The sequence below is a fragment of the Microcaecilia unicolor genome, chromosome 2, assembly GCF_901765095.1.
Source record: "Microcaecilia unicolor chromosome 2, aMicUni1.1, whole genome shotgun sequence".
NCBI lineage: Eukaryota > Metazoa > Chordata > Amphibia > Gymnophiona > Siphonopidae > Microcaecilia > Microcaecilia unicolor.
This window is the reverse complement of record NC_044032.1, coordinates 659,801,704-659,828,948: the sequence shown is the minus strand read 5'-3', so window position 1 is coordinate 659,828,948 and position 27,245 is coordinate 659,801,704. Positions and strand designations below refer to the sequence as shown.

At 43.6% G+C, this 27,245-nt stretch overlaps 1 protein-coding gene across 1 annotated transcript in view; it reads left to right on the top strand.

The window, feature by feature from the left end:
• LOC115462256 (bifunctional heparan sulfate N-deacetylase/N-sulfotransferase 3-like) overlaps positions 1 to 27,245 on the top strand; it is a gene marked incomplete in the record, with an annotated part of 197,607 nt that overhangs the window by 15,491 nt on the left and 154,871 nt on the right. Inside the window, 1 exon segment of the mRNA XM_030192266.1 lies at positions 14,193 to 15,297. Coding sequence (XP_030048126.1) covers positions 14,317 to 15,297 — 981 coding nt within the window.

Below are 27,245 nucleotides of genomic sequence, written 5' to 3'. Positions count from 1 at the left end.
TTGGGAAACAGTTGATCTAATGTTCTGTCAGTCTCGGCATTGAAGCAGAGAGACCCACACTGTTCAGAAATGCCTCACTGTTAAATCTTGTAAGTTGGTGTATTTCATTTTACTCCCCCATCCTGTGACAGTAACAGTTCTCAAGGGTGTGATCAGATCATAGGGTAGGAACAGTCCTCAGCCAGGATCTTATTTTGTTACCATCAAACCAGCTGGTAGAATCTATCATATGTTGGGTCACTGCCAACTTGCATGAACTCTAAGGCCTGCGTTGCTGTGATATTTGCAAATTAAAGTCACCCATCACAATTAATTTAGAAAGAGCCAGATTGTCAGACATAATAGTGTCCAGTAAGAATGATAAATCGTGGCATTCGCCTGCTGGAGCCGTATAAACCAGACAGATAGCTATGGTTTTATTCCTAATCAATGCTGCACGAATGTTACCTCCACCCCAGGCGCTACCAGCACAAAAGCTGGCAAGTTTTTTTAAAGAATGAAAATCCCTCCCCTCTTTCTTCCTGCTGGAGATTGATAGAAGACGAGATCTGATCTGTTACTTTATTGTTATCACTGGGCCTGATGAAAAAGGCTTCTGCGGACACCACCCACAGTGTCCGCGTCCAATGTCTGTCTCAGTTCATAGTGGCTGAAACTGGCCCATGGTCTCTTCCGCTGCTGTCCCAAGACTGGATTTACACTCTAGGATGTCACCTATTTCCTTCCCTGTCAGGTTTCTTCTTAAAGCATCCTGATGACACTTAATTGAAGTCATCCTAGAATTAAAAATTTCACAATACAAGACTCAGAATTACTTAATTATTCTTTATTAATTTTTTTTTAACTAATCATTTAAAAAATATATATTTCTTAATATCATTTAAATTAACCTAGTAACATGGAGGGTCATTTCTGAAATTACATCTAAGTGGAAAGAAAAACCATCCATTGCAAACCTTCACAAAACAGTCACCCAATAACGGATAAGCCCAAAGGACGTTTTCTATGTTGCAAATCGCCAATGAAAATGTCCAGATTTACGACACACTGCAGACTGACATAAGTACAAAACTTATTGAGTCCACTAGGGACAGAGAAAGTACCTGCACATGTGTACAGTGCTTTGTACGTCTAGTAGCGTTATAGAAATGATCAGTAATAGTAGTACATCTCAAGATAGCCGTTTTCACCTTTATAAAATACCCACAACTAAATGCGGAAGTGGACATAGGCCAGCTGGACAGCGTGGGCCGTGACGTAATGTGACATAGTAGATGACGGCAGAAAAAGGCCTGCACAGTCCATCCAGTCTGCCCAACAAGATAAACTCACGTGCTACTTTTTGTGTATACCTTACCTTGATTTGTATCTGCCATTTTCAGGACACAGACCATAAAAGTCTGCCCAGCACTAGCCCCGCCTCCCACCACCGGTGCTGTCACCCAATCTCCGCTAAGCTTCTAATGGCAGATAAGTGATGGCAGATAAAGACCAACAGTCACATTCATTATCAATTCAAGATTTAAATCAACATTGAACGTGATATTATATACTTGGCCTTTCTTTAGTGTTTCTTGTTCAGAACCCTTATTTTATCATCCTCACCTTAATATTCCCTTATCTCTTGTTTGTCCTGTTTGTCTGTCAAAATTAGATTGTAAGCTCTGTCGAGCAGGGACTGTCTCTTCATGTTCAAGTGTGCAGCGCTGCATACGTCTAGTAGTGCTATAGAAATGATCAGTAGTAGTAGTAGTAGACTGTAGACGTCCACCCGGCTCTGTCCTTATGTTCCAACTACTGGACTTGCCGTCAAAGCCCACTCCAGCCTATCCAAATCCGTCCTGTCATTTGCGGAACAAAGACCATAAAAGTCTGCCCATCACTGTCCTTACTCTCCAAACCACTGGAGTTTCTGTCGAAGCTCTCTCCAACCTATCCTGAATCAGATCGCCATATGCGAGACTCAGACCGTACAAGCCAGCCCAGCATTAGCCTTAGTTGATGCAGCCAGAGTTGCGATCTAAGCACCACTTGACATGCAAACACATATGCAACCCTTTATGTTTTGTTTTTTATATCATTCATGTTCTAATTAGAAATCCTAAAGCACCTATATCTGGTGCACAAGGAAAAGCATCCACTATAGGAAAAGTCCATAGACCATTATTAAAATGGACTTGGGGAAAATCCACTGCTTATTTTGGGATCTTGCCAGGTACTTGTGGCCTGGACTGGTCACTGTTGGAAACAGGATGCTGGACATGATGGACCTTCGGGCTGTCCCAATGCTTATGTACTTATTGTATTGTATTGTAACATTTATAAACCACGCTTTCCCACCTGTAGCAGGCTCAATTCGGCTTACATAACAAAACAAATTTACAAGATAGCACAAAATGGATAAAACATTTGAATATAATATATAAAGAGGTGGACTAAGAAAGGATAAGGGAGGAAGGTGATAGAGGTAGGGAACGAAAGAGGGTATAAGTTGGGTAAAGTGTGAAAAAGAAAGAATGCATAATAATGGTTTGGAGAGGGATGAATTCAAAAGGAAAAAATTTCTAGAGAAACTTTCAGTTTAAAACTATGGGAAAAGGGTTTGTACACTCATGGCAACTAGTTAATGTTGCTTGCTTTTCCCTCCCTCTCTCTCTTTTTATTCCTCCTTAATACTAACCTAGGTCCTGCAGTGCCTGCTAGATTCTATCTGTTAATGCTGTGGTACAAAGTTTTTAAAACTAAGTGGAAAAGACTATGGAGATTAGTTGATAAAATTTGCTTTTTATATTTTTATTTTGCCTATCACTAACCTACAATTCCTCCTTTAAACCCCAATCTTTAAGTTCCCAAAGCACAAAGCAAAGTAGCGTTCACTTACCAGAGAAATGTCCTCTTCTCTCGGAACTTCTCAGAAGATTTTGGTTTCAGTACTTGATTAAAAAACACCAATCCTACAATATTACAAATTGACAATATTTTACTTGCTATCAGCCTTAAGGTGTCTCCCCTGATTACTGTGTTAGCTTCAAAGGGTCTGTTTAAAAAAGGCCCCTTAGAATCAAATCTATATAGAGAGGAAAGTTCCCAGGAAACTTTATTTCTGGGAAACTCTGAGAAAAGAGTATATTTCTCTGGGTAAGTAAACATTTTTTTGTTTATTCTATGCTTTCTTGATTTAAAGGTTGGGGGTTTAAAAGAGGTAAGGTAGTTTATTGATAAAGACAGCTAGAATTTAAAAAAGCAAACTTTATTAACTAGTCTCCCTACTCTTTTCCCCATAGTTTCTAAAACTTTAACCTCAGCATCCAACAGGGCCTAGTTCGGTCTCCACCCACCCTCCCCAACTCCTGCCCACCCCTAGCACATCTCTTCAATTATAGTCTTAACTAATAGTTAACTATTCTTAGAATAACAAGAGGGGAGTTTTCATTACAGTTTTAATTACATTTAATTACTTTCTGAGAAGCAAAGACTAAATAAATCACAGAATATACCAATTAATCTTAACGTTCTTTATATTAATCTAATATCCCTAGTACCTTATGAAGTTTAAACACCACAACAATACTAAGATGCAGACAGCAATCCCGCATCCAGTCTTAAAAAAGAGGGGTACCGTTCAATGTTTTGTATTGTCACATGTATGATTGGCGAGAGGTTATATGTGTGTGCTCGATGCAAAGAGCTCCTAGCTCTCAGAGAACATCCATTCTCTTAAGGCTACAGTAGAAGACTTGGAGGAGGTGAGGGAGACAGATAGGTACACAGAGGAGGCCTACGGGGGTGTTGAAGAAAAGTTCCACTTCTAGTCTGGTAGCCTCTGTGCTGCCTTGGAGGAGAGAGATCTCCTAGAAGGAGAGCATCACCCTGGTGAAGTAGGAAGTAATCTTGTAGCCAGTACCTGCCCATCAAGGGATGCAACATCCTCTCGCACTGAGGATGGGTCTCCAGGAGCTTCTGCCCAGGAGGGAAGAGTTAGAACAGCTGTTCTGGTTGGTGATTCAATCATTAGGCACGTAGATAGCTGGGTGGCTGGAGGGTGTGAGGATCAGCTGGTTACTTGTCTGCCCAATGCGAAAGTGGTGGACCTCACACGTCACTTAGATAAGATTTTAGATAGTGCTGGAGAGAAACCTGTGGGACCAATGATGTAGGAAAATGTGGGAGGGAGGTTCTAGAAGCCAAATTTAGGCTCTTAGGTAGAAAGTTGAAATCCAGATGCTCTCCGTTCTATGCGCAGGATCCAAGAGGCAGGCAGAGCTCTGCAGTCTCATGCATGGTTGAGACAGTGGTATAAGGATGAAGGATTTAGATTTGTTAGGGACTAGACAAAATTCTGGGGAAGGTGGAGCCTGTTCCAAAAGGATGAACTCCACCTTAACCAGCAAGGAACCAGGCTTCTGATACTAACATTTTAAAAGGAGATAGAGCAGCTTTTAAATTAAAATGGGGGGAGGGAAATCTGACAGTCACCAAGGAGCACATGGTTCTGTGTGGAGTATCCTTGAAGGATATTATTGAAACAGGACATTTAGGGAATCCCAATAGAGAGGTTTCAATAATGGTGAAATAAAGTCAGGAGTATTTAATGGGAAAATAATGTAAAGGATGCAAATTATCCCCATCAATTTCAAATCAGCTTGTAGATGCTAGTAAAGAAAACACAATTTGAAGTTTCTATATACAAATATTTTAAAAATAAAATGGGAGAGTTGGAGCATAAAGCACTAAATGAAGAGGTAGATATAATAGGCATGCTCTTCCGCAACACCTCAAAACACAAATGGACCACACCCTCTTCAAGAAATTGCTGAAAACTTACTTCTTTGCTAAAAGTACTACTGCTATTTAACATTTCTAGAGCGCTACCAGGGTTACGCAGCGCTGTACAAAAAACAAAGGACAGTCCCTGCTCAAAGGAGCTTACAATCTAAAGTACTCCCCTAGTTACTCAGCCGATTGGTATTCCCATCATGATCCCCCAACCTGCTTAGTTCTCCATTGTTAGTTATTGCTCCCCTTGTCTATTCTTAGTCAACTTTACACTATTTTCTAAAATTGTTAATTTTCCTAATTTTTCTGTAAGCCACATTGTGCCTGCATGTGTGGGAAAATGTGGGATACAAATGAACCATAAATAAATAAATGTCAGAGGACAATCAATGGGACACTGTGTTATCAGGGTACAAATTATATTGCAGTGATACAGTGGATCAGATTTGTAGGGGGAGTGTGCTATATGTTAGAGGGAATTCAGTCAAACAAAATAAATATTCTACATAAAATAGCAACGTGGAATCCTTGTGGCTAGAAATTCCACATGTGAAGGGAAAGAGTATACTGGTAGGGCTGTACTACCATCTGCCGGGACAGAACGAACAGACTGGTGAACAAATGTTTACAGAAATTAGGAAAGCTGGCAAATTGGGCAGCATCATAATAATGGATGATTTCAAGTAGCCCAATATTTACTGGATAAAAGCTACATTTGGGAGCGCTAGGGAGGTAAAATTCTTAGAAATAATGAATGACTGCTTCTTGGAGCAACTGGTCCAAGAATTGACAAGAGGGGGAGTCATTTTAGATCTAGTCCTTAGTGGAATGCAGGGCATGGTACGAGATTGTCTGGGGAAATGGTGATCATTACATGATCAAATTTGATATCTGTAGTGAAGTCTCTAGAGAAATCTACTGTAGCAGGTTTAGATAATATTTCAGCAGATCATATGTCTAAATGGCTGATGACGTTTAATGTGAGCAAGTGCAAAGTGATGCATGTGGGAAAGAGGAACCCAAACTATAGCTACGTCATGCAAGGTTCAGCGTTAGGAGTCACGGAACGAGAAAGGGACCTGGGAGTCATCATTGATGATACTTTGAAATCTTCTGCTCAGTGTGCTGCTGCGGCTAAGAAAGCAAATAGAATGTTGGGTATTATTAGGAAAGGAAAACAAAAATGAGGATGTTATAATGCCTTTGTATCGCTCCATGGTGCGTCCGCACCTCGAATATTGTGTTCAATTCTGGTTGCCGCATCTCAAAAAAATCTTTCTTCACTTGTCCGCTGCATTTGATGTGGTCAACCATGATATTTTGAGTGATATTGGGATAGGTGTGAAGGTTTTGACTTGCAAAAACCTCAGAAAGGCTGTATATCAAGTCGCATTTCCTTTTCCCTATTTGATATTGTACATGGAATGTTGCTACTATTGGAGATTCTGTTGCTACTATTTGTAGATTCCACATGGAAAGTTGCTACTATTGAGATTCTGTTGCTACTATTTGTAGATTCCACATGGAAAGTTGCTACTATTGAGATTCTGTTGCTACTATTGGAGATTCTAGATGGAATGTTGCTATTCCACTAGCAACATTCCATGTAGAAGCCTGCCCTTGCAGATCAGCAACGCAGCAATGCAGCCACGCAAGCTTCTGTTTCTGTGAGTCTGATGTCCTGCACGTATGTGCAGGATGTCAGACTCACAGAAACAGAAGCCTGCGTGGCCGCATTGGTGATCTGCAAGGGCAGGCTTTTACATGGATTGTTGCTAGTGGAGGAGTAGCCTAGTGGTTAGTGCAGTGGAGTTTGATCCTGGGGAACTGAGTTCAATTCCCACTGCAGCCCCTTGTGACTCTGGGCAAGTCACTTAACCAACCCTCGATTGCCCCAGTTCCCTTTCCCTATTTGAGATTCTACATGGAATGTTGCTACTATTTGAGATTCTGTTGCTACTATTGGAGATTCTAGATGGAATGTTGCTATTTGAGATTCTGTTGCTACTATTGGAGATTCTAGATGGAATGTTGCTATTCCACTAGCAACATTTCATGTAGAAGCCTGCCCTTGCAGATCAGCCATGCGGCCGCGCTGGTTTCTGTGAGTCTGACGTTCGTGCAGGACGTCAGACTCACAGAAACAGAAGCCAGTGCAGCCGCATGGCTGATCTGCAAGGGCAGGCTTCTACATGGAATGTTGCTAGTGGAGGAGTAACCTAGTGGTTAGTGCAGCGGACTCTGATCCTGGGGAACTGAGTTCAATTCCCACTACAGCTCCTTGTGACTGTGGGCAAGTCACTTAACCCTCCATTGCCCCTGGTACAAAATAAGTACCTGATTATATGTAAACCACTTTGAATGTAGTTGCAAAAACCTCAGAAATGTGGTATGTCAAGTCCCAGTTCCCTTTCCCTATATTCCTGTTCCTGGATACCCAAATATCTTGAACCGCATGATTTGAACCATTTTTGAACAACTAAATGTGCATCCAATATAATTCAAGTAAAGAAAAACACATAAGGGGGGGGGGGGGAAGGGGGTCATTACTGTTCACCACTTAGTAGCAGGGAAGGAAAAACCTTGAAGTATAATTTCTAAAGCAGAATTTTAATGCTGGATGTTTCATCTTTATCTTTTTTTTTTCTCAAGTTCTCCTGTGGTGACTTTGTGCAGCCCTGTTGGCACGATGACTGTGGAAAAAAATTTGGCCTGGAAGAAGAAAAACTGTTTCTAAAGATCAAACCAGTTTTCTGCTTCAACTCCCTTCCTAAAAGCTAAATCTAGCACTTTAGCTGCATTACACACAGATCCTGGTCCACAGTCACCTAGGAGAACGTCGGACTCGATTGCAATGAACCAACGTCTCGTAGTTACAGCCGCACTGCAAAGAAGAAACCAATAACAGAATCACAGACTTTGTGTCATCTCAGAAATAAATGACTCTTTGAATCTGTTTGGGTATCACAACACCTTAATTATTTCATGTTTCTTTGAATGCTAAGCCATAATCAGATTGCAGGGAAGCAATTATGTCATCAGAACTTTTATCCTGTAACACATAAAACATTTCTCAATCCACAATGATCTATCACTGAATATACCGAAAAATCAATCTGCTGAATGTAGAGGTTTCTGTAGCAAAAGAACATGATTCTCTTAAGGGACCGTGGATGTCTGGAAAAGCCTGACCTTTCAGTAAATTACAGACCGTGCACTTACTGGGAGCCAAAACAGAATATCGTAGCTTTCTTTCCAGCCTACGACCTCAGTATTTCAACACAGTGCCTTACAAACTCTGGCCCACTTCTTTATTGATTGACTGATTGATTGATGTGCAGTTGCAGCTCAAGGCCAGTTACATTCAGGTGCAGTGGCTATTGAAATACTCCTGCACTAGCATGCTGATTTATTATATAAAATGAAGCCACCCGCTGGAGGCACAGCTTAATTTTTAATCAAGTTGTAGCTTCTGTAATGTTGCTGTTCTTTGGGTGACTGGCCTCTGATCTCCTGCTGGATCCTACCAAGGAGAAGCACAGACCAGACCGAGCAGGGGTTGCTGGCGAAGGAGATGTTTCTTAGCATGTGTCAGCTTGAGGGTTTCGTGGACGCTGGGCACTGCATGGCAGAGCATTCTGGGCCTCGCTGTTCAGCACACTGGTGCTTCACTGGGTTGACCAGTTTCTTACATCCTGCCATTTCTCTTTGAAGCTTAAATAAAGTCTAAGCAGTGGGAGTTTTGTAATGCAGAGCATGGTAACATAGTAAATGATGGCAGATAAAGACCTGTACGGTCCATCCAGTCTGTCCAACAATATAAACATGGTATGTGATACTTTATACCTGAGTTTGATTTGTCCTTGCCATTCTCAGGGCACAGACCATAGAACTCTCTTGTACTAAAAGTTCTGAAGATTCTGGAATCCTCAAGAGTTACAAAATTCCAAAATCCCAATTAGTAGCAACATTCCATGTAGAACTCCAAAGGGTAACATAGTAAATGATGGCAGATAAAGACCTGTACGGTCCATCCAGCCTGCCCAGCAAGATAAACTCATTTACATGGTATGTGATACTTTATATTTGTTTGATTTGTCCTTGCCTTTCTCAGGGCACAGCAGGGGCGAAGCCACGGGTGGCCACATTCCCTCCAGGCCTGCCCACCCAACATCTTTCGCTGCTGTCACTGCCTTTTCCCGCGGCTCTGAGTACGGCCTCCGGGAGGCAGCGTTCAGCGTTGCCTACCTGCTCTGAAATAATTCTTCTCCCCAGGCTCCGCTGCATCGGTCCCTGCATCCTCTTTTTGTCGCGCAGCGCTGCCATTCACACAGGCAGCTCCGCTGCCCCCTGCCGCGTCCATCCGGCCCTCTCTATGCACTTCCTGTTTACGTAGGGCCAGGCAGGGAATCAAGCAACCAAACCAGAAGCTGGAAAGGGGAGGGAGTGAGAGGGAGACAAGCTGGATGGGGTAGGGTCAGAGAGGGTAGAGATATAATGGCACTGGGGACAAAGAGAGGGGAGAAGCTGGACAGAGAAATATAGAGACACAGAGTAAGGGAGATACTAAACATGGAGGAAGAAAGAGGTACAGAGATGGAAGAAGATGGATAGTGGACATGGAGAGAGAGTAGAAATATCAAATGGACATAAGACCTTGGTGAGTGAGTTAAGAGAAGACAGAAGGATGTAGAAACCAGAGCCTGGGACCAACATGACTTGGAAAAATAAAATGAGCAGACAACAAAAGGTAGAAAAAAATAATTTTATTTTTTCTATTTTGTGATTAGAATATGTCAGATTTGAAATGCACATCCTGCCAGAGCTGGTGTTAGAATATGGCTGGGGCCCAAGGCAGATATTTAGGAGGGGACCCCAAAGCTTACTAACAGGCTGCACCTTCTTCAGCTTCCAGCTGGCCTGAGGTTCTCCCTGGCTATGGGGCCAAACGCAGTTGCCCTAGTTGTACCTCACCTAACACTGTCTCTTGTATGTGCACAGTATAGGAGAAAATGCATCTCTTTGCATTTATTTATTTATTATATTTGTATCCCGCACTTTCCCACTAAAAGCAGGCTCAATGCGGCCTACGTAGTAATAGGTAACACAGAATGTTGTTATGTAAAGTAGGAAATTAAGTATAACATAATAATAGGCTGGATAGGTAGGTAGAGACAGGTAATAGAGAGAGGAGGGTAAGGTGGGAGATAGTCTGGGTCAATGTCGTTTTCTCTTCAGTATATGTAAGGTAGATGGGTTCATGAGATTAATCTGGGTCTTTTGGGTAGGCTTGTTTGAATAGATGGGTTTTTAGTGCTCTTCTGAATTTCTCTGTGCTGTGCTAAATGCAAGGTCTGGCCTCTTGGGATTTTGATTTAATTTGTTTATGGTTTGTGGTCACTTATTCTGTATTTGCCATTTGTGTTCTGTGTGTGTGACCAAAGTACTCTGTTAGCATCAATTTTCTATGTAGTATTCTATAGTACTTTGGCTTGTTCACTTTTCTTGATGTATTGATATTTTAGGGCCCCACTGTAATATTTAGGGCATATTTGGGGGAAGCATATGTGTGTTGGCGGACCGTGGCTCAGTGGAGGATGAAGATTGCACCCTCTTATAGTTCCCTTAGCTCTCAATGTGGCCTGCAGCCACTGAGGCTAGCACTGCTACTCCCATTGAAGTTATTGGGAGTGGGGTAGGAGTTGGGGCGTGGGCAGGGCATATCAGGTGGCAGGTGTTTCTCTGGTGCCCATCCATCTAACCTGTTGGCCCACCCAATAATTGTCTTCTGGCTACGCCACTGGGGCACAGACTGTAGAAGTCTGCCCAGCACTGTTCTTGTACCAAGTTCTGAAGCTAACATCAAAGCCCCTTAAAATTTACATTGCAGCCCATCCCTATCTATTCAGTCACGATCAGGGCATAGACCGTAGAAGTCTGCCCAACTCCCGTTTTGTTTCCCAATTACCGTCGTCGCCACCCAATCTCTGCTAAGATTCCGCTGAACCATTCCTTCTAAACAGGATTCCTTTGTGTTTATCCCATGCATGTTTGAATTCCATTATCTTTTTCATCTCCACCACCTCCCCCAGTAAGGGCTCCCCCAGGAAATGGCCACGTGGCAAATGTTTAACTTAGCACATGGCTATTTCCTTATCTAAAAGAAAAAAAAAAGCCTTTTACCAGCGATGGTAAAAGAACCCGTGTGCTGACACCACAGCTGGACCCCTAAGGGACCCATAGAGGGGCATAATTGAACGAAAACGCCTATCTCCATGGGCGTTTATCTCCGAGAACGGGTCAGTGAAGGGGCGGACCGAACCGTATTTTCGAAAAAAATAGACGCCCATGTTTTATTCAACAATGTGTGAGCTGGGCATTTTTGTTTTTTCAGCGATAATAGAAAATGAAAGCGCCCAGCTCAAAAACGAATAAATCCAAGACATTTATTCGTGGGAGGGGCCAGGATTCGTAGTGCACTGGTCCCCCTCACATGCCAGGACATCAACCGGGCACCCTAGGGGGCACTTTTACAAAAACAAAAAAAAAGGTAAAAGAGCTCCCAGGTGCATAGCACCCTTCCCTTGTGTGTTGAGCCCCCCAAATCCCCCTCAAAACCCACTGCCCACAAGTCTACACCATTACTATAGCCCTAAGGGGTGAAGGGGGGCACCTACATGTGGGTACAGTGGGTTTGGGGGGGTTGGACGACTAATAAGCATTAAGCAGTACAATTGTAACAGGTAGGGGGGGATGGGCCTGGGTCCACCTGCCTGAAGTCCACTGCACCCCCTAACAACTGCTCCAGTGACCTGCATACTGCTGCCAGGGAGCTGGGTATGACATTTGAGGGTGAAATAAAAATGTGTGAAACATCATTTTTTTGTGGTGGGAGGGGGTTAGGTACCACTGGGGGAGTCAGGGGAGGTCATCCCCGATTCCCTCCAGTGGTCATCTGGTCATTTAGGGCACTTTTTGGGGCCTTATTCGTGAAAAAACAGGGTCCAGGAAAAGTGTCCTAAATTCTAGCTAAAAACGCATACTTTCTTCCCATTATCGCTGAAATGCGCCCATCTTTGTTCGGCAGATAACCACGCCCCAGTTCCGCCTTCGCCACACCTCTGACACGCCCCCATAAACTTTGTCCGCATCCGCGATGGAGTGCAGTTGAAAACGCCCAAAAATCGGCTTTCGATTATACCGCTTTATTCGTTTTTGTGAGATAAACGTCCATCTCCCGATTTAGGTCGGAACTTGGGCGTTTTTCTCGTTCGATTATAAGCTGGATAGTTTTCAGCAGAGTACTTCACGCTACATCTAGAAGGAAATTGCAGGGGAAAAGTCCCTCCCAGCGCCACCGAGGTTAAGGAGCTGCTGTTTCAGGGGTCGATGCACAAAGTCGCTGACTGCACAGCTTCTAAAGTGAGCTTTCTGCAAAAATCAGCCACAGGATATAGATTCCTGCACATGTCCCGCTTCCTACTAATATAAAGGCAGTTTCTTTGTCTTGTTTTTGGTCGGGACTATATCAGTACACACTCTCAGTGGCTGATGTACTGAGTGGGGGACTATTTAATCTAAGAGCAAGTCCCGCTTCCTGTCAATGTGTGAGCAGTAATTGACTTACATGCTGACAGGAAAGGAGACATTTTATTTCAAAGAAAGCAGATGCCAACTTACCCAGTTCCAAGCTGGAGACTTTTTGGCCAGTCCTGGTTTGAACTTTACATCCCAAAGCAATGTGGAATTTGTAATGCCTGATTCTGCCCGTTGAGTCCCACTCGCAATTCTCCACTCAGACTGTCAAATCAGTGGAAAATGTCCTCATTTGGCAGACGGACTTTGCTTGGTGCATCCCAGGATGGACTGAATGGGGTCAGCTTGGTCATTTTCCAAGACGGCAGCGCCAGAGGCAAGACCGGGTGGGCATTACTTCTGCCTCTTCAAGGTACTCCCTTGGGGAGGGGAAGGTTGGTGCTTCTTCTAGACACCATGGAATTTCAGGGGAGAGGGAGGGGTGCCACTAAGGTGGTCAAGTCCGAGGAAAGGAGGGGATGGGGATTGAGGAGTTGGGGGGGGGGGATGTTCAGACCAGGAAGTAGTGATCAGAGATCAGTGGTCATGTCCGGTGGGGAGATCAGGAATCTGAGAGGCTCGAGAGGGGTGGGATTTTTAGCTTTTCTGTCCTAGTGCAGAAGGCGAGCCAACCCTTCTACACTGCCTCCGACCTAGTGGTCATTTTCTCGGGTTCTGCTCCCTGTAGGGCAGAATAGCTAATACCCTACTTACATGTGTTTTAATATGTTCTGCACTCATGCTTTGCCAAACGTGTTCGTGCATCATTCTTCCACTAATGCTGTTGTAAAGCTCCCGTCTGGCTGACAGTAATGTTAAACCCTTGTTATGATGTGTTTTACTTTTCTTTTGTGCTTTTCAACTTGTGCAGTAACAATAACAATTTTCTGAAACCAAAACCGAACCAAGAGCTGCTTCCCGCAACAGTTTTATGCATCAGGGACGCAATAGTGAGATATAACATGAGCCATTAGGTGGAATCAGTATAAATGAACATCTCCAACTTCCCCGTTTCCCTCTGAAAGGCTTCGACCCACCCTGCATTTAAAGAATTTGAGGCTCATTTATCAGGTAAAATAATTAAATGAACATTAAGTTTCGAAGCTGGGCCAACAGATGTAATAGACTTTCACAGATAAGCAGCACAATTTCTTGAACTAATGAACTATTTCTAAATGTATAAATTGGTGGAGACTGAATGGTTCCTGCCCTTCATAATTTTTCACATGAATGCTTGTTGAGGTTTGGCCAATGGTGACAGAAAGACACCTTTCACATTCATTTTATTGCTTAAAATTGCAAAAGCCTTTAATCATTTTGCTTAACCTCTCTTTATTTAGGAAAAAATGTAAACATTCTGCTTTTTAAGAGATTTGTTTATCGCAGTTTCCCAAGGGATCGTCTTGGTTTTCTTCCTTTGAATTGTCCTAAACCGTTAAGTGGTCTAGAACCAGGGCTTTTTTTGAGGGGGTACTTGGGGGTACTGAGTACTGGAACCTTTTCCATTGTCTGCTACAATTGACCCATGGACCCCCAAGTTTTAATGAAAGAGCTCAGGCTCTACACACCAATTCTACCTTGTCATAGATTCTGTGACTGGTTGCAGGGGGGCTGGCTATTTTGAGGTGGGTCCCTCAGTGATTACCCCAACCCCTGAAGGGTGGCCTAGCATTTGAGTACCGGCACCTTTTTTGCTAGAAAAAATGCACTGTCTAGAACCATGATGCAATGCAATGTCATTTATGCTAATTCTAATTCACTCTTCTCTTTGGAAGAAGGTCACAGAAGAGACAGACTTTTAAAAGTGAAATCCCTCAATGATGGTTTTTGTCTTCTTTTAGGATATATCGTCTCTGAAGCCCGCTGAAGCGACAGTGCGGTGTGGCGATGGTTACATAAAGTACTTATTAGGAACGGCGGTAGTTGTTTAAATGCTACTGTTGTCTTCTCGGGCAACTTCACAGCATGAGTTTTATCAAGAGACTGCGCAGACACTTCCAGAGAACAGTTCTACTCCTCGCCACGTTCTGCGCCATAAGCGTTATCCTCTCAGCCTATTACCTGTACAACGGCTACAAACAGCAGAACGAGCCACCGGAGCTGCCTTTAAAAGTGGCGTGCAGTGACTTCCAGCTTGCACCCTACTCATCAGTGGAGCAGAAGATGGTGAAGCCCGCCGCTGCGTCTCGCACGGACGCCAGAATTCTGGTTTTTGTGGAAAGTCAGTACTCCCAGCTGGGGCTAGACATCATCTCATTACTAGAATCCAGCAGGTTTCAGTATCACACACAGATTGCATCTGGGAAATGGAGTCTTCCGGCACTGACAGAGAAGCACAGAGGAAGCTATGCCCTCATTATTTATGAAAATATCCTGAAGTATGTGAACATGGACTCCTGGAACAGAGACCTTCTGGATAAATACTCCCTGGAATACAATGTGGCTATAATTGGATTTCATAAGGTCAGTGGGAACAGCTTACAGAGTGGCCACTGGAAGGGATTCCCCTTTTCCGTGCACAGCAATATGGTTGTCAGAGATTGCTGCTTGAACCCTCATTCCCCTCTGCTTCGTTTGACCAAGTCCTCTGAGCTTGACCAAGGTCCCCTGTCCGGGAATGACTGGACACTTTTCCACATTAATCAATCGGCCTATCAACCCATAGTGTTCACAAAAGTACAAAAGCTAGAAAATCTCCCACCCACCATCCCTAAAGTCTCCATCTATGCTACTGTAATCCATGATCTAGGTCTGCATGATGGCATTCAAAGAGTCATTTTCGGTAACAATTTGAACTTCTGGTTGCACAAACTCATCTTCATTGACTCCGTGTCCTTCCTGTCTGAGAAGAAGTTTCACTTCTCCCTAGATAGATACATTCTCGTAGACATTGATGATATCTTTGTTGGGAAAGAGGGAACCAGAATGAATGTTGAGGATGTGAAGGTAAGTGTCGAACAAAAAAGCAAATCTCCCAATGTTAGTTCTGTTTTATTAAAACAATGATTAGGAAGGCACATCACATGCCTTTTCTCATAGTAACATATAGTAACATAGTAAATGACGGCAGATAAAGACCTGTACGGTCCATCCAGTCTGCCCAACAAGATAAACTCATTTTACATGGTATGTGATACTTTATACCCGAGTTTGATTTGTCCTTGCCTTTCTCAGGGCACAGACCATAGAAATCTACCCAGCACTGTTCTTGTACTAAGTTCTGGAGCTAACATCGAAGCCCCTTAAAATTTACACTCCAGCCCATCCCTATCTATTAAGTCACGATCAGGGCGTAGACCGTAGAAGTCTGCCCAGCTCCCGTTTTGTTTCCAATTACCGGTGTCGCCACCCAATCTCCGCTAAGATTCCATGGAATCATTCCTTCTAAACAGGATTCCTTTGTGTTTATCCCACACATGTTTGAATTCCATTACCGTTTTCATCTCCACCACCTCCCGCAGGAGAGCATTCCACATATCCACCACCCTCTCCATGAAAAAATACTTCCTGACATTAGTCCTGAGTCTGCTCCCCTTCAACCTCAATTCATGTCCTCTAGTTCTACCGCCTTCCCGTCTCCGGAAAAGGTTTGCTTGCAGATTAATCTTTCAAATATTTGAACGTCTGTATCATATCACCCCTATTTCTCCTTTCCTCCAAGGTATACATGTTCAGGTCAGCAAGTCTCTCCTCGTACGGTTTGCAACACAAATCCCATACCATTTTCGTAGCTTTTCTTTGCACCGCTTCCAGTCTTTTGACATATTTAGCAAGATACGGCCTCCAAAACTGAACACAATACTCCAAGTGGGGCCTCACCAACGACTTGTAGAGGGGCATCAACACCTCCTTTCTTCTGCTGGTTATGCCCCTCTCTATGCAGCCTAGCAGCCTTGCCTTCTGGCCACGGCCGTCGCCTTGTCGCATTGTTTCTTCACCTTCAGATCCTCCGACATCAACACCCCAAGGTCTCTCTCCTGAGTTGAGCTTACTAATCTGTCCCTTCCTGTCCGGTATCTCTCTTTTGGGTTTACGCACCCCAAGTGCATCACTCTACACTTCTTGGCATTAAATTTTAACTCACTATAATAACTTGGAAAAATAAATTAATTAAATTAACGATAAACGATAGCTACCTACAATCACTATCCCTCACATCATCATGAAGAAGCTAGAGGAATGGTCTAACGTTTGGCAATTAAAATTCAATGCGAAGAAATGCAAAGTGATGCACTTAGGGAGTAGAAATCCAAGGGAGACGTATGTGTTAGGCGGGGAGAGTCTGATAGGCACGGACGGGGAGAGGGATCTTGGGGTGATAGTATCTGAGGACCTGAAGGCGACGAAACAGTGCGACAAGGCGATGGCAGTAGCTAGAAGATTGCTAGGCTGTATAGAGAGAGGAGTGAGCAGCAGAAGAAAGGAGGTTTTAATGCCCCTGTATAAGACGTTGGTGAGGCCCCACCTGGAGTATTGTGTTCAGTTTTGGAGGCCGTATCTTGCGAAGGATGTTAAAAAAATGGAAGCGGTGCAAAGAAAAGCTACGAGGATGGTATGGGATTTACGTTCCAAGACGTATGAAGAGAGGCTTGCTGACCTGAACATGTACACCCTGGAGGAAAGGAGGAACAGGGGTGATATGATACAGACGTTCAAATATTTGAAAGGTATTAATCCGCAAACGAATCTTTTCCGGAGATGGGAAGGCGGTAGAACGAGAGGACATGAAATGAGATTGAAGGGGGCAGACTCAGGAAAGATGTCAGGAAGTATTTTTTCATGGAGAGGGTGGTGGACGCTTGGAATGCCCTCCCGCAGGAGGTGGTGGAGATGAAAATGGTAACGGAGTTCAAACATGCGTGGGATATGCATAGAGGAATCCTGTGCAGAAGGAATGGATCCTCAGAAGCTTAGCTGAAATTGGGTTGCGGAGCAGGTGGGGGGAAGAGGGGGTGGTGGTTGGGAGCCGAGGATAGGGGAGGGCAGACTTGTACGGTCTGTAGCAGAGCCGGTGATGGGAGGCGGGACTGGTGGTTGGGAGGCGGGAAATACTGCTGGGCAGACTTATATGGTCTGTGCCCTGGAAAGGACAGGTACAAATTGAAGGTAAGGTATACACATATGAGTTTGTCTTGGGCAGACTGGATGGACCATACAGGTCTTTTTCTGCCGTCATCTATTATGTTACTATGTATATTGTGAGGGATAGTGATTGTAGGTAGCTATCGTTTATCGTTAATTTACTTAATTTATTTTTCCAAGTTATTATAGTGAGTAATTGTCTGACTTAGGAAGTTTATTCAAGCTCTTCCAGTTATATATCTATTTATTAAATTTTAACTGCCAGACCCTCGACCATTCTTCTAATGTTCGGAGATCCCTTCTCATCGTTTCTACTCCCTCCAGGGTATCCACTCTATTGGCTATTTTCGTATCATCCGCAAAAAGGTACACCTTTTCTTCCAACCCTTCAGCAATATCTCCCACAAATATATTAAACAGAATAGGCCTCTTCTTTGCAAAAGTGAATTTTGTGTTTTTTACACCCAAGAAATTATTGGAGTTAATTGAATTAAAAGAAAAAGATGTTTCACCTGTAGAAACTCCCATAGTTAATGCTGTATAAGCCGGCTGTGATCATCCGTTTTTCCCTTCCGTTCGTAATAGTTATACTATGTTATTGTATTACTCAGTAGAAATTTCTTAGTATCTTGATCTATTTCTTCTTATTGTGGACAAATTATAATGTTTATGTCAAGATTATATCAGTTTGATATAATGTATTATACTGCTATTATAATTTCTGATATTTCCAATACATTTATGTTGGTGGATATAAATGTAAAAAGTTAATAAATAAAAAAATTAAAAAAAAAATAAATAAATAAACAGAATAGGCCCCAGCACCGACCCCTGCGGAACTCCACTGCTCACCTTCCTTTCCTCTGAGCGGATTCCATTTACCACCACCCTCTGCCACCTGTTAGTCAACCAGTTTCTTATCCAGTTCACCACTTTCGGTCCTAAGTTCAATCCTTTCAGCTTACTCATGAGTCTTCTGTGGGGGACCATATCAAAGGCTTTGCTGAAGTCCAAGTAGATTACATCTAGCGCACGTCCCTCATCCAGTTCTAAAAAAATGTCTTGTCCCCCCCATTTTACTGTATTAGCTATTTTTTTCCATCTTTGCTTTCCTGACTACTTTACCAGCTTCTCTTAGCTTTTCCAGATATTGTTGCCTGTCTTCCTCTTTCTGTGATCTCTTGTACTTTCTAAAGGCTAACCTCTTTTTATCTTACCTTTTCAGCTACTACTTTTGAGAACCAAAACAGCCTCCTTTTCCTCCTACTTTTATTTAGTTTCCTTACAAAAACTTTTGTGGCCCTTACAATAGTTCCTTTTAGTTTTGCTCACTGCTTTCCAACTTCTTCCAGATTCCCTTCCAGAGGCAATTCCTTGATGTAATCTCCATCTGAATAAAGTTAGAGTTTGTTTGTTTTTTAAAGGTCTAGAACCTTCACTTTTGAATGAACCTTCTCCACACCTATCAATATTAAATCACACCATCTGGCAATCACTGGATGCCAGACGTTCACCTACTATAACTCAAATCATTCAGAGGTGTGGTGAAGACTTACCTTGACATGAACGGTTCACTTACTGTTATTCTTGGGCAGATGTTACCTGTTATCAAAAGTCAATTAGTAATAACTTACAGGCTCCTTGGAATCTAGATGATAGACACATTGGCTATGTAGCAAGGATGTTATAGATGTTAAACAGATCTTTTCTTCTCCTGCCTGCTATTGTTACAAGTTGTAGGTGCCTGGATATCACCCACAGGTACTTTCAATGAATCCCTCTCTCCTTCTTTCTTGGACTACACAGGGGTAGAAAGGTTCCCCATATCTTCCCACTAAAACAAGCCAGCAAACAGGTTCTGGGTCTGTTACTTGTCCCTTGGTCCTTGAATCCTTGATCCTTGAGAAAGTGCCTTTAGTTCCAACGTGTGGGAGTATGACAGGCTGATTCTCCATTCAGGAATACTACATCAGGCTGGACAGGAGGGATCTCTCTCTTGGCATGGGTCAAAGGTGGGAGATAGAACCCAAGACAAATTTGGTGGGCAAGTAGGGATCTCATAACACTTAGGGGAGAGGTTACTGCTGCCACCAGACCCTTCCCCAGATTATCATAAAACCCTCCTATTGTTCTATCAGTTTCCAGAGGATTCTACCCTCTCTGGAAACTTCTAATGTGAACATGTGACTTCCTGACAGGTGCTGGAGCAGGGAAAGCAACAGGTTGACAGAAAGGCCACCACTGAAGCTGGCTCCAAGCTGCCTATCTGCTGAGTGGATAGAAGCCTAGAGATGGGAGCTGGGATAAAATGCAGGCAGCTTGTTCCTATTGGCTAGCAGGGCTTTTATAGGCCAGCAATGGAAGCACTAACTTAATGAACTGACTGAACTGTGCAAAGCATAGAGAATTTATAAAACAGCACAGACAGCTGTCAAAATTTTCATGATGTTACACATTCTTAGAAAATGGCCATTCAGACATCCATGTAGAACAGAGGGTTAGTGCAGTGGACTGTAAACCAAGGGACCCAGGTTCAAATCCTGCTTTAAATCTTTCTTTTTGCAATTGTGAGCAGAAAAATATCTACTGTACCTGAATGTACAAACTTTGAGCAAAGCTTTATTTATTTATTATTGGGATTTATTACACTTTCTAACAATAATAGAACCAGGGGACACAAGATGAAATTAGAATGTGGCAGGTTTAAAACAAATCGGAGAAAGTTTTTCTTTACTCAGCGCGTAGACAGACTCTGGAACTCATTGCCGGAGAAGGTAGTGACGGCAGCTGGCCTTGCTGAGTTTAAAGGGGGCCTGGACAGATTCCTGAAGGAAAAGTCCATTGATCGTTATTAAATTTGTTTTTTTTTTACCAGGTTCTTGGGGCCTGGATTGGCTGCTGTCAGAGACGGAGTGCTGGGCTTGATGGACCTTTGGTCTTTTCCCAGCATGGCAGTGCTTATGCTAACCGCCTTTGTGAAGAGATTCACCCAAGGCGGTTTCCAGTAGGTACAGTTTAACATCAAACTTACAATTTTGTTAACATAAGTACAACAGTATAACAGTATAACAATAGTAAAATGTACAAGTTATAAACATAAATACAATTAAAGGAAAACTTGAAAACAGCAAATTGAAACCTAATAATAAGACAACCATGAAACAGGATTAAAAAATATATACATTTAACAGCACTGAAATTCAAATAAAAGACGTGGAGGGGTATAATCGAACGCAAACGCCTATCTCCATGGGTATTTATCTCCGAGAATGGGTCCGTGAAGGGGCGGGCCAAACCGTATTTTCAAAAAAATGGACGTTTTGAGCTGGGCGTTTGTTTGTTTTAGCGATAATGGAAACTAAAAACGCCCAGCTCAAAAACGTCCTAATCCAAGCCATTTGGTCGTGGGAGGGGCCAGGATTGGTAGTACACTGGCCCCCTTGATATACCAGGACACCAACTGGGCACCCTAGGTCAGTGCGGTGGACTTCAGAAAAAGCTCCCACATGCATAGCTCCCTTACCACGGGTGCTGAGCACCCAACCCTCTCCCCCAAAACCCACTACCCACAAATGTACAACACTACCATAGCTCTTAGGGGTGAAGGGGACACCTACATGTGGGTACAGTGGGTTTTGGAGGCCTCCCATTTACCAGCACAAGTGTTGCAGGTGGGAGGGGGGATGGGCCTGGGTCCACCTGGCTGAAGTGCACTGCAGTACCCACTAAAAGTGCTCCAGGGACCTGCATACACGCAGGCCTCTAGGACTTGTTGCTGCTGTATAACATTGGCACACCAGTTTACACCTGAAGACTAATCTCTCCGAAAACGTCCTTTATTGGAATAAGCACGTTTACTCACAGTTAACTGCAGATCAGAGGTTGTGCCCCACTGGCAATGAGTCTCCCTGGTACTGAGATGAGCAGTAGGTCAGAGCTGGCAGAATGCTGTACAATGCCCTCTTTCAGCCACATTCAAGGTAAGAACTAAGTTGTCTAACATGGCTAACACAGGAAAGGGAACTAAAACTGGCTTACAAAAATGGCTGCTACCGCATGGACTACTACAGGAAACACAACAGGGCACACTCTAACCCAGTAGGCAGGGGGAAAAGCACCATGGGAGAAGAGCCTACCAACTACCAACATCGTGAGACTGTAACACAAGCTAATTAAATCACGGAGCCCAATACCCTACACCCACCACAATGCAATGCTGATGTGACCCTGTAGTGCACCTGAGAGCCACATCTGACCCAGGAAAAGGCTGTGAGAGGATCGAACACATTCTGCTGTCATGGAGGTGGGTACGGCATTTGAGGCTGGCATACAGGCTGGGAAAAAAGTTTTTAAAGTGGGGGTTTTTTTGGTGGGAGGGAGTTAGTGACTACTGGGGGAGTCCGGGGACGTCATCCCCGATTCCTTCCAGTGGTCATCTGGGCAGTTGGGGCACTTTTTTGGGACCTGTTCGTGAAAAAAAAGGGTCCAAAAAAAGTGACCCAAAATCGCGGTAAAAACGCCTTTTTTTTCGATTATCAGCTACAGATGCCCATCTCTCCTTGGCTGATAACCACGCCCCGGTTCCGCCTCCGACATGCCCCCGTTAACTTTATTCGTTTCCCCGACGGAGTGCAGTTGGAAACGCCCAAAATTGGTTTTCGATTATACTGATTTGGGCGCCTTTGCGAGAAAAACACCCATCTCCCGATCTGGGTCAAAATATAGGCGTTTTTCTGTTTCGATTATAAGCTGGATAGAGGGCCATAATCGATCAGCAAACAGTGGTCCCGAACCGTATTATCGAAAAAGATGGTTGGCCATCTTTTGTTTTGATAATACGGTTCGAGCCGGCCAAATGTCAGAGATGGCCGGGTTTGAGATGGCTGGCATTGCTTTTCGCCGATAATGGAAACTAATGGCAGCCATCTCAAACCCGGCCAAATCCAAGGCATTTGGTCATGGGAGGAGCCAGCATTTGTAGTGCACTGGCCCCCCTCACATGCCAGGACGCCAACCGGGCACCCTAGGAGGCACTGCAGTGGACTTCAAAAATTGCTCCCAGGTGCAAACCTCCCTTACCTTGTGTGCTGAGCCCCCCAAATGCCCCCCAAAACCCACTCCCCACAACTGTACACCATTACCATAGCCCTTATGGGTGAAGGGGGCCACCTACATGTGGGTACAGTAGGTTTTTGGGGGGGTTTGGAGGGCTCCCATTTACCACCACAAGTGTAAGAGGTGGGGAGGGGTTGGGCCTGGGTCCACCTGCCTGAAGTGCACTGCACCCACTAAAATCTGCTCTAGGGATCTGCATACTGCTGTCATGGAGCTGGGTATGACATTTCAGGCTGGCGTAGAGGCTGGCAAAAAAATGAATTTTAATCTTTTTTGGGGGGGTGAGAGGGGGTTGGTGACCACTGGGGGAGTAAGGGGAGGTCATCCCCGATTCCCTCCAGTGGTCATCTGCTCAGTTGGGGCACTTTTTTGAGGCTTGGTCCTGAAAATAAATGGACCAAGTGAAGCCAGCAAAATGCTCCTCAGAGCTGGCCTTCTTTTTTCCTTTATCGGCCGAAGCCGGCCATCTCGTAACCATGCCCCCATCCCGCCTTCCATACCCTACCGAAACGCCCCCTTGAACTTTGGCCAGCCCTGCGACGGAAAACAGTTGAAGCCGGCGAAAATCAGGTTTCGATTATTCCGATTTCGCCGGCTTCAGGAGATGGCCAGCCATCTCCCGATTTGTGTCGGAAGATGGCCGGCCTTCTCGTTCGAAAATAAGCTGGATAATGTGATGCAATATCTAATAAGCACACAATTAGAACTTGAAATAATTGTTTACATAAACAGAAAATTAAAAAAATATATGTTATCAAGGGATCTGAAAAATCAATGGAGGATATATTTACTATTACTACTACTACTAATCATTTCTAAAGCGCTACTAGACGTACCCTGCGCTGTACACTTGAACATGAAGAGACAGTCCCTGCTCGACAGAGCTTACAATCTAATTAGGACAGACAAACAGGACAAATAAGAGATAAGGACAAAGAGTTTCAAGATTCTGTACAGAATCCCAAACAGTAGCCAGATTCCGGAATCCCAGAGTAGCAAGATTTCAGAATCCCCAAGACTACTACTACCTATCATTTCTATAGCACTACTAGATGTACACAGTGCTGTACACTTCAGCATGAAGAGGCAGTCCCTGCTCGACAGAGCTTACAATCTAATTAGGACAGACAAACAGGACAAACAAGAGATAAGGGAATATTAAAGTGAGGATGATAAAATAAGGGTTCTGAGCAAGTGAATAAGGGTTATATATATTTTTAGAATCAGAACGTTATTCCTTAGGGCTGCAGGAATGTGTTTTGCTGCTGACGTTTTGTTTCACTTTTCATGCCTGTCTCCTGTCTTTTGCATTTACACACAGAGATTCTCCTTCATACCCAGATCTAATCTAGTCCCCAAAGTACTCCATTTATTCAGCCTTTTTGGTTTTGCAGTTGTAGAGAGAGGGGGGAGTAAGACTTCGACTGTTTGTGCGCATGTATGGCCCTTGTAAGGGTTGATCAGGTCTCATCTCCTATTCTGCTGGTCTTAAGCTTATTCATAGAATTTAAGTTCTTATTACTATTCATGGTGATACTACAGAGCTAGGTAAACGTTTTAAGAACATTTTAATATCCAATCTGAATAACAAATGTCTGATTTTGAAATTCTTGTTTTTCAATCACCACGCTTCTGTTACCTTCTCTCAGATAGAAGACTGTTTCACATTTTGCCCCCCCCCCCCCCAGCAATCCCCATACATTGAAGTCATCTGTTACATGGCAGACTATTACCCCCTCTCTGCTGATCTGAGATACTCAAAGAGGCAGGTTCCTTCACCTCGTCCCTTGATCTCATCTCCATCACTCTCCACACTGCTCTATATCTGACAGTGGCTCGTTCTCTGAAGCCCTTTAGTCCAGATCCTTACTGCTATGTCTGTTGAACAGATACACATCATCACAGGTTTGCTGTTTGCACTGAGAACAGTCTGTGTCCCTCCCTGCTGCTGTAAGCACCGCGTTGCTGAGCATTTTACCTTTCTTAGTTGCCTTTGTGAATCCTTTAGTCTTCCCATTTCTGGTGTTGTATCCCTGAAGCAGGTCATGAGTGGACCACGTCAGGTGATTGTTTTAATGATGAAATTTTGCTTTTGGGACACTGGGATCTATTTTCTTTTCCATCAAATAATAGTATTTGCTAGCATTTCAGATAATTGATTGAATGTTTGATTAACTGAGGAGCTTAGTTTACAGTATTGGATGTTTGATTGATCGGGTAACTTGAGACTATTTTTTTTTAAGCACTATTTGGTCAAGGATTTAAACATTGAAATACTGGAGGAGCCTGATGAAAGTTTGTCAGCTGTTTCTAGTGGAAAGAATGGTAAAGTGTCAGTGAACACAAAGCACCATTACGTGAAATTTTCACTGATTGGCTCCTCCTTTTTTAAATAATTTTTTGTCGTCCAACTGGCGCTCCCTACGGAGTCACAGTATGTGTGCTTAACGCCAAGGAGTTATTTGTGAATCGTGCTTGAGATTTATATATGCTTCTGGCTATTAAAGGACCTCCCTGTGAGGATTTTTTTCTGCAGCGAGGAGAATGGTATAGACAGCAGATAAAGACCTCTACGGTCCATCCAATCTGCCGAAAAAGATTAAACTCATTGCATCTGTATACTTGATCTTGATTTGTCCTTGCCATTTTCAGAAAACAGACTGTAGAAGTCTGCTGGGCATTGGCCTTCCTCCTCAGCTAATAGAGCTGCCATCAAAACCCCACTCCAGCCATGATCAGGGAACAGACCGTAGAAGTCTGCCCGGCATCGGCTTTATTTCCCAATTACTGGAGTTGCCGTTTAACCACTGCTGAGTTTGTTTGGCTCCTTTCTCTTTCCATACAGGATTCCTTTTTGTTTAACCCATGCATTTTTGAATTCCGTTACCATTTTCATCTCCACCACCTCTCGCAAGAGGGCACTCCAGATATGTACCACCCTCTCTATGAAAAAGTACTTCCTGACATTATTCTTGAGTCAGCCCCCTTGCAGTCTAAATCGATGTCCTCTACTTCTACTACCTTCCCATCTCTAGAAACGGTTTGTTGGTATATCGATACCTTTCAAATATTTGAATATCTGTATCTTATCACCACATCTCTCCTGTCCTCTAGGCACTGCTCCCTCTAAGCTCAGCAGGAGTCCTCCATCTACAGTCCTGCCAGTGGGTGGCGCTTTCACTATCACATTTTCAATAGTGAGGGACAGGCAAGTCCTGCAGGACTCCAGGGAACCTGCCTATCCCTAGAGATTGAAAACTTTACTGTACTTTTATTTGGATTTCTAGACCGCTTGTACCAAAAATGTTTTGTATGTCTGCACTCCACTTTCGCTCTTATCAGACCATATTGTGTGATGATCATTATTGCCTAGGTGGGCACCCATCTGATCGTTGGAAACACTTCCTCCATTTGTGAGTACTAGATCCAATGTTGACCATTCCCTCATGGGTTCGGTCACCATTTGTCTGAGCAAAGTACTTTGGCAGTCATCCATGATCTCTCTACTTCTGATTCTGCCAATGGGACATTCCAGTCCACATCAGGCAAATTGAAATCTCCCAGCAACAGCACCTCCCCTTTCATTCCGATCTTATGGATATCTTTGATCAGATCCTTGTCCAGCTTCTCCATTTCTGCTGGAGGTCTGTAGATAACACCTGTGTAGATACTGGTTCCATCTTCTTTTTCCAGGACAGTCCATATTGCTGCTTCTTCTCCATTTCACCTGCATTGATATTGTTTTTCACATACAGTGCCACTCCTCCACCTCTTTGACCCTCCTTATCTTTCCTAAAAAGATTATAGCCTGATATGGTTCCATCACAGCCAAGGGAATCATTGAATCTTGTCTCTGTTATATCAATAATATCCAAGTCTGCCTCAAACATCAGGGCTCGAAAATCTTGAACCTTTTTACTTAGACTACGAGCATTTGTGCTCACAAAGATGCTAAAGAGGGTTGTCCCTGGGACCGATCCCTCCTCAGAGTGAACTTCATTTGCCACTACCTTCTGTCTCCTTCCACTTAACCAGTTTCTAAGTCAGTCAGTCACTTTAGGGCCCATACTGAGAGCACTCAGTTTATCAGTTGCCTATGTGGAACTGTTTCAAAAGTTTTGCTAAAAATCTAAGTACACCACATCTAGTGCCCCCCTAAATCCAACTGTTTGGTCATCCAATCAAATAAATTAATCAGATTTGTCTGATAAGATCTACCTCTAGTGAAACCATGTTGCCTCAGGTTATACATTCCATTAGATTCCAGAAACCTCACTATTCTCTGCTTTAGAAGTATTTCTATTAATTTACTTACCAGCCTGTATTTCTCAACCTCCTCCTTATTTACACTTTTGTGAAGAGCAACCACATCTACCCTTGTCCAGTCCTCCGTGGCCATGCCAGAGGCACTAGAACTTCCATGAGTTCCTTCAGTATTCTCAGATGTATGCCATCTGGCCCTATTGCTTTGTCTACCTTTAGAGTTAAACCAGTGCATTTTTTCTAGTGAAAAAGTTGCCGGTACTCAAATGCCAGGCCACCCCTTCAGGGGTGGGCTGATCACTGAGGGACTTACCCCACAATAGCCAGGCCCCCTGCAACCAGTCACAGAATCTATGACAAGGCAGAATTGGTGTAAAGAGCCTGAGCTCTTTCATTAAAAGGTGGGAAAATGTGGGGTACAAATGCAATAAATA